Source organism: Paramisgurnus dabryanus, chromosome 23, assembly GCF_030506205.2.
Source record: "Paramisgurnus dabryanus chromosome 23, PD_genome_1.1, whole genome shotgun sequence".
NCBI lineage: Eukaryota > Metazoa > Chordata > Actinopteri > Cypriniformes > Cobitidae > Paramisgurnus > Paramisgurnus dabryanus.
In genome coordinates, this window is record NC_133359.1 from 22,873,253 (window position 1) to 22,885,454 (window position 12,202).

At 35.6% G+C, this 12,202-nt stretch overlaps 1 protein-coding gene across 2 annotated transcripts; it reads right to left on the reverse strand.

The window, feature by feature from the left end:
- Positions 1-247: 247 nt before the first annotated feature.
- Positions 248-11,133, reverse strand: LOC135787871 (von Willebrand factor A domain-containing protein 5A-like). Of its 2 annotated transcripts, none has more exons than XM_073813302.1 (21): positions 11,037-11,133; positions 10,666-10,715; positions 10,271-10,473; positions 9,934-10,156; positions 6,336-6,502; positions 6,105-6,219; positions 5,851-6,026; positions 5,667-5,755; positions 5,438-5,582; positions 5,244-5,323; positions 5,012-5,126; positions 4,758-4,916; positions 4,556-4,659; positions 3,304-3,521; positions 3,158-3,199; positions 2,642-2,707; positions 1,849-1,926; positions 1,633-1,713; positions 1,405-1,541; positions 1,192-1,315; positions 248-1,099 (listed from the first exon to the last, which is right to left on the reverse strand). In XM_073813302.1, exons 2-21 carry the CDS (start codon positions 10,706-10,708, stop codon positions 1,020-1,022), a joined length of 2,445 nt encoding a protein of 814 aa, XP_073669403.1. In that variant the 5' UTR covers positions 10,709-10,715; positions 11,037-11,133; the 3' UTR covers positions 248-1,019. The 2 variants fall into 2 exon arrangements, with proteins under 2 accessions (XP_073669403.1, XP_065153867.2); XM_065297795.2 differs by having other exon boundaries at positions 1,405-1,544.
- Positions 11,134-12,202: the final 1,069 nt, after the last annotated feature.

Consider the following 12,202-nt stretch of genomic DNA (forward strand, 5'->3'; position numbering starts at 1 on the left):
TGGTGTGGACTAGCATTGGTTTTGATTAATCCAGGACTAGGTTTAAGTTATATTAGGACATTTAAGTAGATTTTTTTCAAACAAACCTTACAAAAAAATAAATAAATACAGGTGTGAATCTTGAGGCAAAACAATAGCACATATGATGTCAGTATAGAAGGTTTCAGCAGTAACAACATAAACAAGCGGCTGTCGTGGTCTGCATGAAACTTCCGGTAAACTCCCCTAAGAATAAATAACAACAAAGTTCTTTAAACATAGTTTATTTATATAACAAGCAAAAAAACAACAACACAGATTACATAGGAAACCAAAACATTTGTTATTTTCGACAAAGCATTTGTTCAAGAGATCAGTTAACTTTAGCAACTAGTCAGACGATTAAAAAAAACGAAAGGTAAGTAATTTGGATCCAGACGTGTATCGCGTCAGCGCACGTGCGTCCGATGAAACCGTCTATAAGGCGTTTTTAAATTAAGGCAGCTCAAACAAACATTTTAGACTGGGACCAGGATCAGCCCTTATGAAAATTAACCATGGTATTACTACATTTAAAAAAAAAAGCCGTGGTAACCAGAAATTAACAATGGTTTTAGACAACCATGGCTTTCAAAAACCATAGTTACACCATTGTTAGTGTAGTAACAGTGTAGTTTTGCTGATAGTAATCAATACTTTATGAATAGTCATCAATACTTTATGAATAGTCATAAAAATAAAAAAAATAAAAACATATTACTCAGAAACTCATTTTGTTATTTATTAAACAATAATAATTATTGTCTTACTTTAGTGCAAGGTTTGAATTGTCATTAACTTTTTCTTGTGGGAGTAATTTACCAATTTGCAAAGAAAAAAAAAACACTTTAGGTTTAGCTGATTTTGCAGGTTTCTTTGCATGCTTAAATATTACCCTTTGCGCTGCTTATGCAATGCCTATTGAGCTTCAGTTACAATACTTCAAGTGCAGTAACAGTCTTTAATGTTTTCATAGTGGATGAAATAAAAACTTGAAGTCTTCAGATTCCCAAAGTCTCTTCTTTCACTTGACATCCCAGTAGATCATTACCATCACACACACACTGAGACAGACTGACCACTGAAAAACACAAAAACACACACACATCACTTTAGTTTAATTATACTTTAAAAAACTTGACAAAACGTCTTGTACCCGTTTGGATATCTCACCGTTCTGAGTGCCGATCCATGACGCTGCCTTCATGGCCATAAACTGCCACTCAATCTGTTGCTCTGTTTTATAGCCGTATAACCAGATGAGAGACAGCACAGTGGCCCACACTGACCCATCCACCTATACACAAATACACACACCGTACACATGCATTTATTACACCAGGACTCATCTTTCATTATTTGATAATGTTGAATTATATGTCACACCTGTGCTGGTTTCTTATTGGTCAGCTCATCTTCAGTCTTTCCAAACACTTGGGCCAGAGCAGAGTTCAGTTCCCAGCAGCCTGAAGCCTTTTGAAGAGAAATCAGCTGAAGTAAAAGATCCTCCTGGAGATCAGATTCTGCTGAACACACACAAAACACATAAATATACGTGAATAAATCAGCTTTACTGACTGATATTGTGCATTTTTGGGATTGTGTGTTCAGTACCCTCTTGTTCGCTTTGAAATCTTGCCTGTTCAGGTTGTGGAGCCTTGTGTTTAGAATTACGGCGAAATAAATTCTTGACCTCTGTAAATGAAAACAGCTTATTACATTATTATCTAACCAGGAGTTTGCCAAAGATTTTGTAATGAAAAACATGCATACAAAACATAAAAGAAAAGAAACACAACGTGCACTTTAAGTGAGAATTAGTCATCTTACTTGTCATAATTCCAGTGTTTTGTTTTCGTACAGACTTTGTTTTTAAATCCACGGCAGCAGTACGAGATGCACACACCCCTAAAAAAAAACAAAGTTTATGAACCAAATTATGCATATTTTATACAAAACATTTATTCTAAATTTCTAGTGCATGACATTAAATCACAAACAAGGGAAATGGTTGCATTTCATTTTGTGATGTTACTGGATTTTTAATCCATTTAAAGGGTACATTTCACAAGACTTTTTTAAGATTTAAAATAAATCTTTGGTGTCCCCAGAGTATGTATGTGAAGTTTTGCTAATAATACAATATAGATAATTTATGTTAAAATTGACACTTTGTATGTGTGAGCAAAAGTGTGCCATTTTTAAAACGCAAATGAGTCGATCTCTGCACTAAATGTCAATGCTTTGGTTGGGAAGTGCAGATTAAGGGGTGGTATTACTCCTTCTGACATCACAAGGGGAGCCAAATTTCAATTACCTATTTTTACACATGCTGGGAGAGAATGGTTTTATAAAACTAAGTTACTGGGTTGATCTTTTTTTTACATTTTCTAGGTTCATTTAAGCACTGGGGACCCAGTTATAGCACTTAAACATGGAAAAAATCAGATTTTCATGATATGTCCCCTTTAAGTTTATATCCATGGTGCTCTACAGAGGTACTCATTTGTGTATCATACAGCAATAACACATCTATTAATTTAGAAAACATCAAAATATTGACCATATAAAATCATATCACCTCAACAATATTATATAGTTTAATGACTTAGCATTTGCTTACATGAGTCCTGTTCTTCCCAAGCACCGTCTGATTGGATCCCATCACATTCAGTGAGAGAGTAATAGTCTTACAAGTGCATTCAGACATTAAGAAACAACAACAGAAGTAAACAAGTAAATACAATTACAACAAATGCTTCCATTATAAACGGAAACGCTCTGTACAGTAACTGTGTGTTTCTCATACTTGAACAATCAAAAGCCATTATGAAACTTGTTAGCACTGAAACAAACACAGTTACCAGCATACACTAATGTATTCAAACTGTACTGGCTACTACAACAAAAAAACAAAAACATACTGTATGTACTCTAGGCACAATTATCTTTATAAATGTCATGTTTCATTACATGTGCCTCTAGATGATTTCATAGTCATATATGTACATTTAGTCTGTGGTGTACAAACTTTAATAGACACATCTGCTTATTAAGCCACATCTAAAATGATAAGAAAAACATAGATTGTAAAACAACAGAAATACAGCTTTTGTAATAAGAGTGTTGATTGTCTTACCACATGAATCTTCAACCAAGCAACAACTTCGCAGATATACTCCTAAAACATTGAATTTACAGTGACAGTAAAATCTATTTTAAAACCACAAATTTAACAAAACACACAGAAATCACACACGCACAATAAAGAGTGAGATGACTAACCTTGTGTTGGTACTCTTCTCTGTATCAGAGGTCCTTTCACAGCCTCTCTATTGTCTTTATTAATGGCAATGAAGGCTGTATGAACACTGTTCACTCCTGCTTCAACACTGATCTCCACCATCCTCCTCTTGATATCCTCCACATCTACACCTTCTGTCCTCTCCTCCTGCACCAGACTGCGAATCAGAGATCGGGCTGCCAGGCGGTGGATGGACAACCTGCAGGAACACAGATAAAAACCAAACGCTCAAGGGTGAAAACGTAAGAATATTTTATCGGATATGCCTTTCGTTTACACGGCGAGGGCGTTTTTGGGGCTAAAATGCAAAAAAGTGAAACCACCTTCCAGAGTGGAAATCTTAAGAACGATCTACCGTCGCGTCCCCGTCTCGTCGCGTACGCGTTTACTTCACAGACATGTGCCAGTTCTTCAGAAATTTTTCCATTCGTCGGACCTTCAAGTTGCCATAGCAGCTCTGATAAATATACAAGAGTATATCCAGCATTTGTACGAAATATTCACAGCTAGAGAATGTGCATTTATTACCTCCATCAAATTGTTGATGCGCCAATTCGTCGGAGTAAAACCAGACGGTTTTGGACGAGACCTGGCTACTTCCATACTATATAGTAGGCGAGGTAGTGCTTTTTGCATACTATATAGTTTGAAAGTAGGCGGTTTCGGACGCAGCGTTGTTGTTGTTGTGTGTCAGTGCTTTACATTGAATATTACACACTTTTGCGTCACCATATGCACGCAGATTTCCCCCTCAAAACACTCGTATAAACGCGTAATAAAAAAACGCCACTTTTGCGTTTTTTTTTTCAGATCGTTTCCGTCTAAACGTAGCCTTGAAGAATCTGACGGTTCTTGAATAAGGCCTAGTCCACACGCACACGAGTATTTTTTTCCTCCAAAAATATCCTGTGCACAAATGCTCGTTTTAAAGGAAATCTCCGTCCTCCACACACAAAAACCCGCTATCAAGCGCTGTCAAAAGCGTTCCACACCAGCAGGCGGCGATATAACCCAAATCGTAAAGCCACCTTGGCCAATCAGAAGCCTAAAAAAAGTCGCAAGGCATTTTTTTAAAATCCTCACCCTGGCAGGGGTTTTCAAAAATGTTCGGTTTGAGTGCCCTGATACCGCGTTTTCGTGTGGACGAACGACGTAAAAAAAGTCACGGTTATAAAAATACCCATGTGCATGTGGACTAGGCCTGAGTCTAACTCAGTGCTTTGTTTATGTTACCCAGTGTCCTCGGTTGGTTTAAGGCAGAAGTGAAGCTGGTTTGTCACGGGTTGATCTTTCAGGTTGTATTGAACTATCACTGATCCTTCAGGGCTTTCTGAACTCTATGACACAGAAATGAAAAGAAAACAATGGCTGTACAAACACATGACCAGAAGAAAAAAAAATCACAAACCTCAAGCCATGATAAATACATGCTCACCTGTCCTTGAAGTTGGGCATAAATGAGTGACCTTTGACCCTGGAAGATAGCATTGATGGGTGGAGACAGCGTGTCCACAGTAATACCATCTGGTACTTTCCACTGTACTGAGATCTTGTTCACTGCAGGCTGAAGAGCAAACCTGAGAGACTCCATCACCTGATAACATTTATAGAGAAATAAAACAATGTCATACAGATTCAAACCCTCTACATTTACATGATCTCTTGTTTAAATCTGATAGACTGTCTTACTTTGGGTTGCATGCGGTCTGTGCCTGTGATGAACTGGGCGTGTCCGAATCCCTCTTTGGCCATTCCTGTGATGAGTGCGGTACTTGCACCCTCACCAATCCCGAAAGAGAAACACCTGAAGACAATACGACAATAACTCAGCTACACAAACACATCAGTTTATTTTCATTGATCAAGAAATTGATAATGGCATTGGCTAATAGAGCTAGTAATCAAAGACATTTGGACTCACCTGTGAGAGTGAGCATGGTGTCTCACAAGATCCAGAACCTCTTTATTGTTTCCCACCTCTCCATCAGTGAAGACAAACAGCTGCAAAGGAAAAAAATGAGACAACAAAAAGCTTGACAAATTCTGAAAAATCATATCTAAAAAAACACAGATCTAGTTTCTCAGTATGAACATGTAAATTTTAAGGTGATGTACCTGTCTGGGGTGTTCAGGGTAGCAGGGCTGACTGTAGATGTGTTCCAGAGGTTGTAAAATCTCTGTGCCGCCCATGTCTGCTGTCATTTCATTGACTTTCTTAAGTGCCTGATCCATTGTGTTTTGATTGTACACAACACTTTGACTGCAATGACACAAACGTTAAAATCCTTATGTATAAACTATATATATAACACAATACTTAGATTTTTAGATTCTAGTCACGTACGGGAAGAAGGACTCAAAATTAGAGCCAAATCCATAGATATTGAAGTAACAGCCCATCGGCAAACTCTTCAACAGTAACAGCAGAGTTTCCTGCAGACAGACAGATATGTACAGAGATTTATTTATAATTTTTTTACTTTTACAAATCTTTAAAATCTCTATGAACAAAAAAAACGTGTTCGTACCTTTGCGCTTTCTATACGCATCTGTGCTCCTTTCCCATGATGCATCATGCAGTCCATACTGCCTGATCTGTCAACCACAAAAACAAACTCGCCTTGAGTGGCTAATGATGACATCACTTCCTCTGGGAATTCTGGGTATAAACTTATCATCAGCACTGGGTCACTCATCAGAGAACCTGAAACAGAAACAGAGATCAATGATTGACAATGTTTAACATTGAGTTTATATCAGATGGATGTACTGTAGTCTGTACCTGGTTTTGCTGTGGTCACTCCTGCCTCCACTATAGCAGTGGGCTGATGGGTATTCTGATAGTACAGAAACAACTCAACATCTTTATCAAACTTGTGACCAGACCTCAGATTCACCTATACACACACAAACAAACAGAAACCAACAAATACTTATTACAGGATTTCTATATCACTGTAAAAAGCAATATATCAATAAATACACAAATATAAACTGTATTACTCCCACGTACCGTTGCCTGAGTGTGATCAGAGTTAAGGAACACAAGAGGATCCAAAGTACAGTTGGACTCTAGTTTGGAGATGGGGTTTGAAGAGCTCACATGAACACTAAGAGTCAAAGTGTAGGGAACAGCATCACATACTGAAGAAATCTCTGAAACTATTCCAGCAGCTGAACCTGAGGACGACACAGAGATTGTTCTTTAAAAAAACTTAATCTTCTGCATTAGTGTAAATGCATGGTTTTACTTTAAATCTTGTGTGTTAGTGTTAATGTGTGGTATTACTGTAAATCTTGTGCATTAGTGTAAATGTGTGGTATTACTTTAAATCTTGTGTGTTAGTGTAAATATGTGGTATTACTGTGAATCTTGTGTGTTACTGTAAATGTGTGATATAACTGTTAATCTTCTGCATTAGTGTAAATGTGTGGTTTTACTGTAAATCTCGTGCATTAGTGTAAATGCGTGGTATTACAATAATCTTCTGTGCTACTGTAAATGCATGGTATTACTGTAAATAATGTGTGTTTGTGTAAATATGTGGTATTACAGTAAATAATGTGCATTACTGTAAATGTGTGGTATTACTGTAATTCTTGTGCGTTACTGTAAATGTGTGTTATTACAATAATCTTGTACGTTAATGTAAATGCCTGGTATTACTGTCAATCTTGTACTTTAATGTAAATGTGTGGTATTACTGTAAATCTAGTGTGTTACTGTAAATGTGTGGTATTACAATAATATTGTGCATTACAGTAAATGTGTACTATTACAGTAAATCTTGTGTGTTATTGAAAATGCGTAGTATTACAGTAAATATTGTGCACTACTGTAAATGTGTGTTATTACAGTAAATATTGTGTGTTACTGTAAATGCATGATATTACAGTAAATTGCGTGCATTACTGTATATGTGTGGTATTATTGTAAATCTTGTGCGTTAGTGTAAATGCTTGTTATTCTGGTAAATATTGTGTGTTAGTTTAAATGTGTGGTATTACAGTAAATATTGTGCATTACTTTAAATGCATGGTGTGTTACTGTAAATGTGTGGTATTACTGTCAATCTTGTGCATTGGTGTGTTACTGTAAATGTGTGGTATTACAATAATATTGTGCATTACAGTAAATGTGTACTATTACATTAAATCTTGTGCGTTATTGAAAATGCGTAGTATTACAGTAAATATTGTGCACTACTGTAAATGTGTGTTATTACAGTAAATATTGTGTGTTACTGTAAATGCATGCTATTACAGTAAATTGTGTGCATTACTGTATATGTGTGGTATTATTGTAAATCTTGTGCGTTAGTGTAAATGCTTGGTATTCTGGTAAATATTGTGCATTACTGTAAATGTGTGGTATTACAGTAAATATTGTGCATTACTTTAAATGCATGGTGTGTTACTTTAAATGCGTGGTATTACTGTCAATCTTGTGCATTGGTGTAAATGTGTGGTATTACTGTAAATTTAGTGTGTCACTGTAAATGTGTGGTATTACAATAATCTCGTGTGTTACTGTAAATGTGTAGTATTACTGTCAGTCTTGTGCATTGGTGTAAATGTGCAATATTACAGTAAATCTTGTGTGTTACTGTAAATGCGTAGTATTACAGTAAATATTGGATTATTTCACATCCGTTCACAAGACAAATGCTGAAGTTTAATATAAAGTTTACATTGCGTTGTAAAAATTATGAAATTATCTTCATACATGCTAATTTCATAATGCGAACGTATTAACACAAGCTTTTTATTCTGCTATAATATTTAACACTATAAACATTAATATGTCATTTTATATACAAACTATAATTCTATCTTGACATGCACATTAGGTTCATTTTGGTCCTATTTGATTCCCTCTCTTGCGCACAGTTGCCGTCGGTCTCACTCTCAGCCTCCTTCCTATTACGAGGTGCTACTGTAAATAATGCGCTACACGTGGCATTTAAAAAACCGGATGGTTTATTTATAGTTCGAATACAGATATTTCACGTCATGTTCGAATGCATATTCGAATATCGAATAAAAAGTGACAGCCCTAGTGTGTTACTGTAAATGCGTGGTATTACTGTAAATCTTGTGCAATGGTGTGTTACTGTAAATGCGTGGTATTACTGTCAATCTTGTGCATTGGTGTAAATGTGTGGTATTACTGTAAATCTAGTGTGTTACTGTAAATGTGTGGTATTACAATAATCTTGTGCGTTACTGTAAATGCGTAGTACTACAGAAAATATTGTGCATTACTTTAAATGTATAATGTGTTACTGTAAATGCGAGGTATTACTGTCAATCTTGTCCACTGGTGTAAATGTGTGGTATTACTGTAAATCTAGTGCGTTACTGTAAATGTGTGGTATTACAATAATCTCGCCTGGTATTACTGTCAATCTTGTACTTTAGTGTAAATGTTTGGTATTACTGTAAATCTAGTGTGTTACTGTAAATGTGTGGTATTACAATAATATTGTGCATTACAGTAAATGTGTACTATTACAGTAAATCTTGTGCGTTATTGAAAATGCGTAGTATTACAGTAAATATTGTGCACTACTGTAAATGTGTGTTATTACAGTAAATATTGTGTGTTACTGTAAATGCATGCTATTACAGTAAATTGTGTGCATTACTGTATATGTGTGTTATTATTGTAAATCTTGTGCGTTAGTGTAAATGCTTGGTATTCTGGTAAATATTGTGTGTTAGTTTAAATGTGTGGTATTACTGTAAATATTGTGCATTACTGTAAATGTGTGGTATTACAGTAAATATTGTGCATTACTTTAAATGCATGGTGTGTTACTGTAAATGTGTGGTATTACTGTCAATCTTGTGCATTGGTGTGTTACTGTAAATGCGTGGTATTACTGTCAATCTTGTGCATTGGTGTGTTACTGTAAATGCGTGGTATTCCTGTCAATCTTGTGCATTGGTGTAAATGTGTGGTATTACTGTAAATCTAGTGTGTTACTGTAAATGTGTGGTATTACAATAATCTTGTGCGTTACTGTAAATGCGTAGTACTACAGTAAATATTGCGAATTTTCTTTAAATGCATAATGTGTTACTGTAAATGCGAGCTATTACTGTCAATCTTGTGCACTGGTGTAAATGTGTGGTATTACTGTAAATCTAGTGCGTTACTGTAAATGTGTGGTATTACAATAATCTCGCCTGGTATTACTGTCAATCTTGTGCGTTGGTGTAGATGTGAACTATTACAGTAAATATTGTGCGTTACTGTAAATGCGTAGTATGCCAGTAAATATTGTGCATTACTTTAAATGTGTGGTATTACAATAATCTTGTGCGTTACTGTAAATGTGTACTATTACAGTAAATCTTGTGTGTTACTGTAAATATGTGTTATTACAGTAAATGTTGTGTGTTACTGTAAATGCATGCTATTACAGTAATTTTTGCATTACTGTAAATGTGTGGTATTATTGTAAATCCTGTGCGTTAGTGCAAATGTGTGGCATTATTGTAAATCTTGTGCGTTAGTGTAAATGCATGGCATTCCAGTAAATCTTTTGTGTTACTGTAAATGTGTGTATTACTGTAAAGTGCCCACAGCTGTTATAGTGCAGCACCTGCTGGTGTGTATCTGGGGTTGAGTACAGCAGGCAGACAGAAGCGCAGCGAGTGGTCGGCCTGTACAGAGAGCTCAGTAATGTATGTGATGGTGATGTCAGCGTTCTGACCCGGTGACAGACACCCAACACTCAGTCTGAACACATCAGAACTTTCTTCACTCTCTTCCAACAGAAACGCCTTCTGACCCGAACTCACCGCATCATCATACTGATCCCTCGCCTGAAACACAGTGAGACAGAGAGAGAATTTAAATATGAGGGAAAAATGCAAATTGCTTAAATGCTTATGTGCATCATTTCCTGTAGGTTTGTGCATGTAGGTGTTTGGACTCACAGTTTGTCTTTCTTGCACCTCTGCCACAATCTCCTGATCTCCGATCTTGGCACTGAAGTGACAGACAGCAGCATCAGCAGGCAGAGGAAACACAAACAAGGCCTCCAGGTGGTGCTCTTCCTCATTCACATACTGCAGAGTGGAGGTGACTGCGGCTACATGACCCTTCACCTGCACCTCAACTATGATGCTCTTCAGAGGTACTGACATGTAAAGAATCAACACAACATCTGTCTGCCCATATACCATAAAGACATTTAAATGCATACATGCGCACACAAACAGACAGATGAATGTAAAATATGTAGAGACAGACAGATAGATATGTAAAATAAACAGTACAATGAAACGTTAACACTTTAATAAAAGACAGGAAACAGGTCTGGTGAGTTTACCTGGCAGTTTTTGTTCAGTCACGAGACCACAGCAGTTCGTCATTATGACTCTGTTCAAGGAAAAAAGCTTCACTGCAGATTACTTAACATCCATGCTGTCTAAAGAAGTTCGTGTTTTTAAAACCTCGTTATTAAACACAGTATTATACTACATAAGAAATATATTATTAAACAGTAAGACGAACGGATACATTTTAAAATGAAACTATGAGTCCGCCCTCGTCAAAGCGAAAGTACACAACAAACACCAACCTCAGTAAATATAAAAATTCTCAGAGACAAACACCAACAAATGGATAAAAATGTATTAATCCGAGCTGAAAGCGTTATATGTTAAATGTGTGTATTTGGGTGGAAGAGCGGAACTGTACCTGAACAACGCCGTTAAAATCCCAAGAGAAGGCGTTTTTGAAGCATACTATGGCGAAGGATTCACTCAATATGTATCAGTCGACCAACGAATGGTAACCAATGCTAGCGCGAACTAATTAATATGTAACAGCTAAAAGCCTTCCTCATAGTAATTAAATGTCACAACATCTATTTTCTTTTTAAGTAGCAGCGACTATAAAACAAATACATACAATAAATTATCAATATTACATGCAGTAGAAAGGGTAGTTTTAAAATAAATGCACTAAGATAAAATAGAAACAGTCAAATATCATCCACTTACAGTGTATTTACATTTATCTCAAGCCGGAGGATAATATTAAAAACAATTTCAGTTACAGGATACATTTTTTTGCGTCATGTCATGAATAATTATCGGCACATTGATTTTAATGTAAGATATTGTAGGCTAATATTTACCAACATTATAGTTAAGATTTCTAACATTTACAGAATATTTATGTAATAATAAATAAATAATATTACATACAGCTTTTCAATACAGATTAGTTAATTTTCATATTATTTTTCTTCAGGTGATGGCTCCAAGTCTAAAACATGAACGTCAATGAAGCAGAGATGATACAAGGCATACATGCATGTCACCAGCCAAACAATTTCAATTGAGATAAATAGGAGTGCTAGCAGATAGCTTGTTTTACAGTTAAACTTCTTCTGTGATGCACTAAGTCTTTGTATACACCATCTTTAAATAGTTTAAATTTATAATAATTTTAACTATATATCATTGGAAAGCTCTACGAATGTAGTTTTCTTATTTCAAAACATTTAGCAGTAATAATAATGTAGTGACAGTAATATATTAATTTGTGACAACTGTATTCAGCAAACCGTTGACACCTAGTGGCCGTTGTTGGTATACCACTAAAAGTGTGACACAAACCTAATTTTTTTGTGATTTTAACTTGAAATTTTAATCCCAACCTGAGACTTATGGACTCATGTTTACATGATTACTTTTGTGAAATATTTACATTTTTATAATTGTATTTATCAAATGAATGTGTTATTGCATTATTTTTAATTCTTAAAATAAATTTAAACTGCTATGACATTATTTCTGATAAATATTTTCACCTCCAGAAACATCAGTGAAACTTCAATTGTCTTTTTTAAAACAAGC

What these genes read in the sequence shown, in the direction of transcription:
- LOC135787871 (XM_065297795.2), bottom strand. Translation starts at nt 10,708, where the DNA reads ATGACGAACTGCTGTGGTCTCGTGACTGAACAAAAACTGCCAG. An exon ending in CCCCAGATACACACCAGCAG is followed by an intron (nt 6,503 to 9,933) that starts GTGCTGCACTAT and finishes TGTCGTCCTCAG; the next exon opens with GTTCAGCTGCTGGAATAGTT. An exon ending in GAGAAGAGTACCAACACAAG is followed by an intron (nt 3,200 to 3,303) that starts GTTAGTCATCTC and finishes TCAATGTTTTAG; the next exon opens with GAGTATATCTGCGAAGTTGT.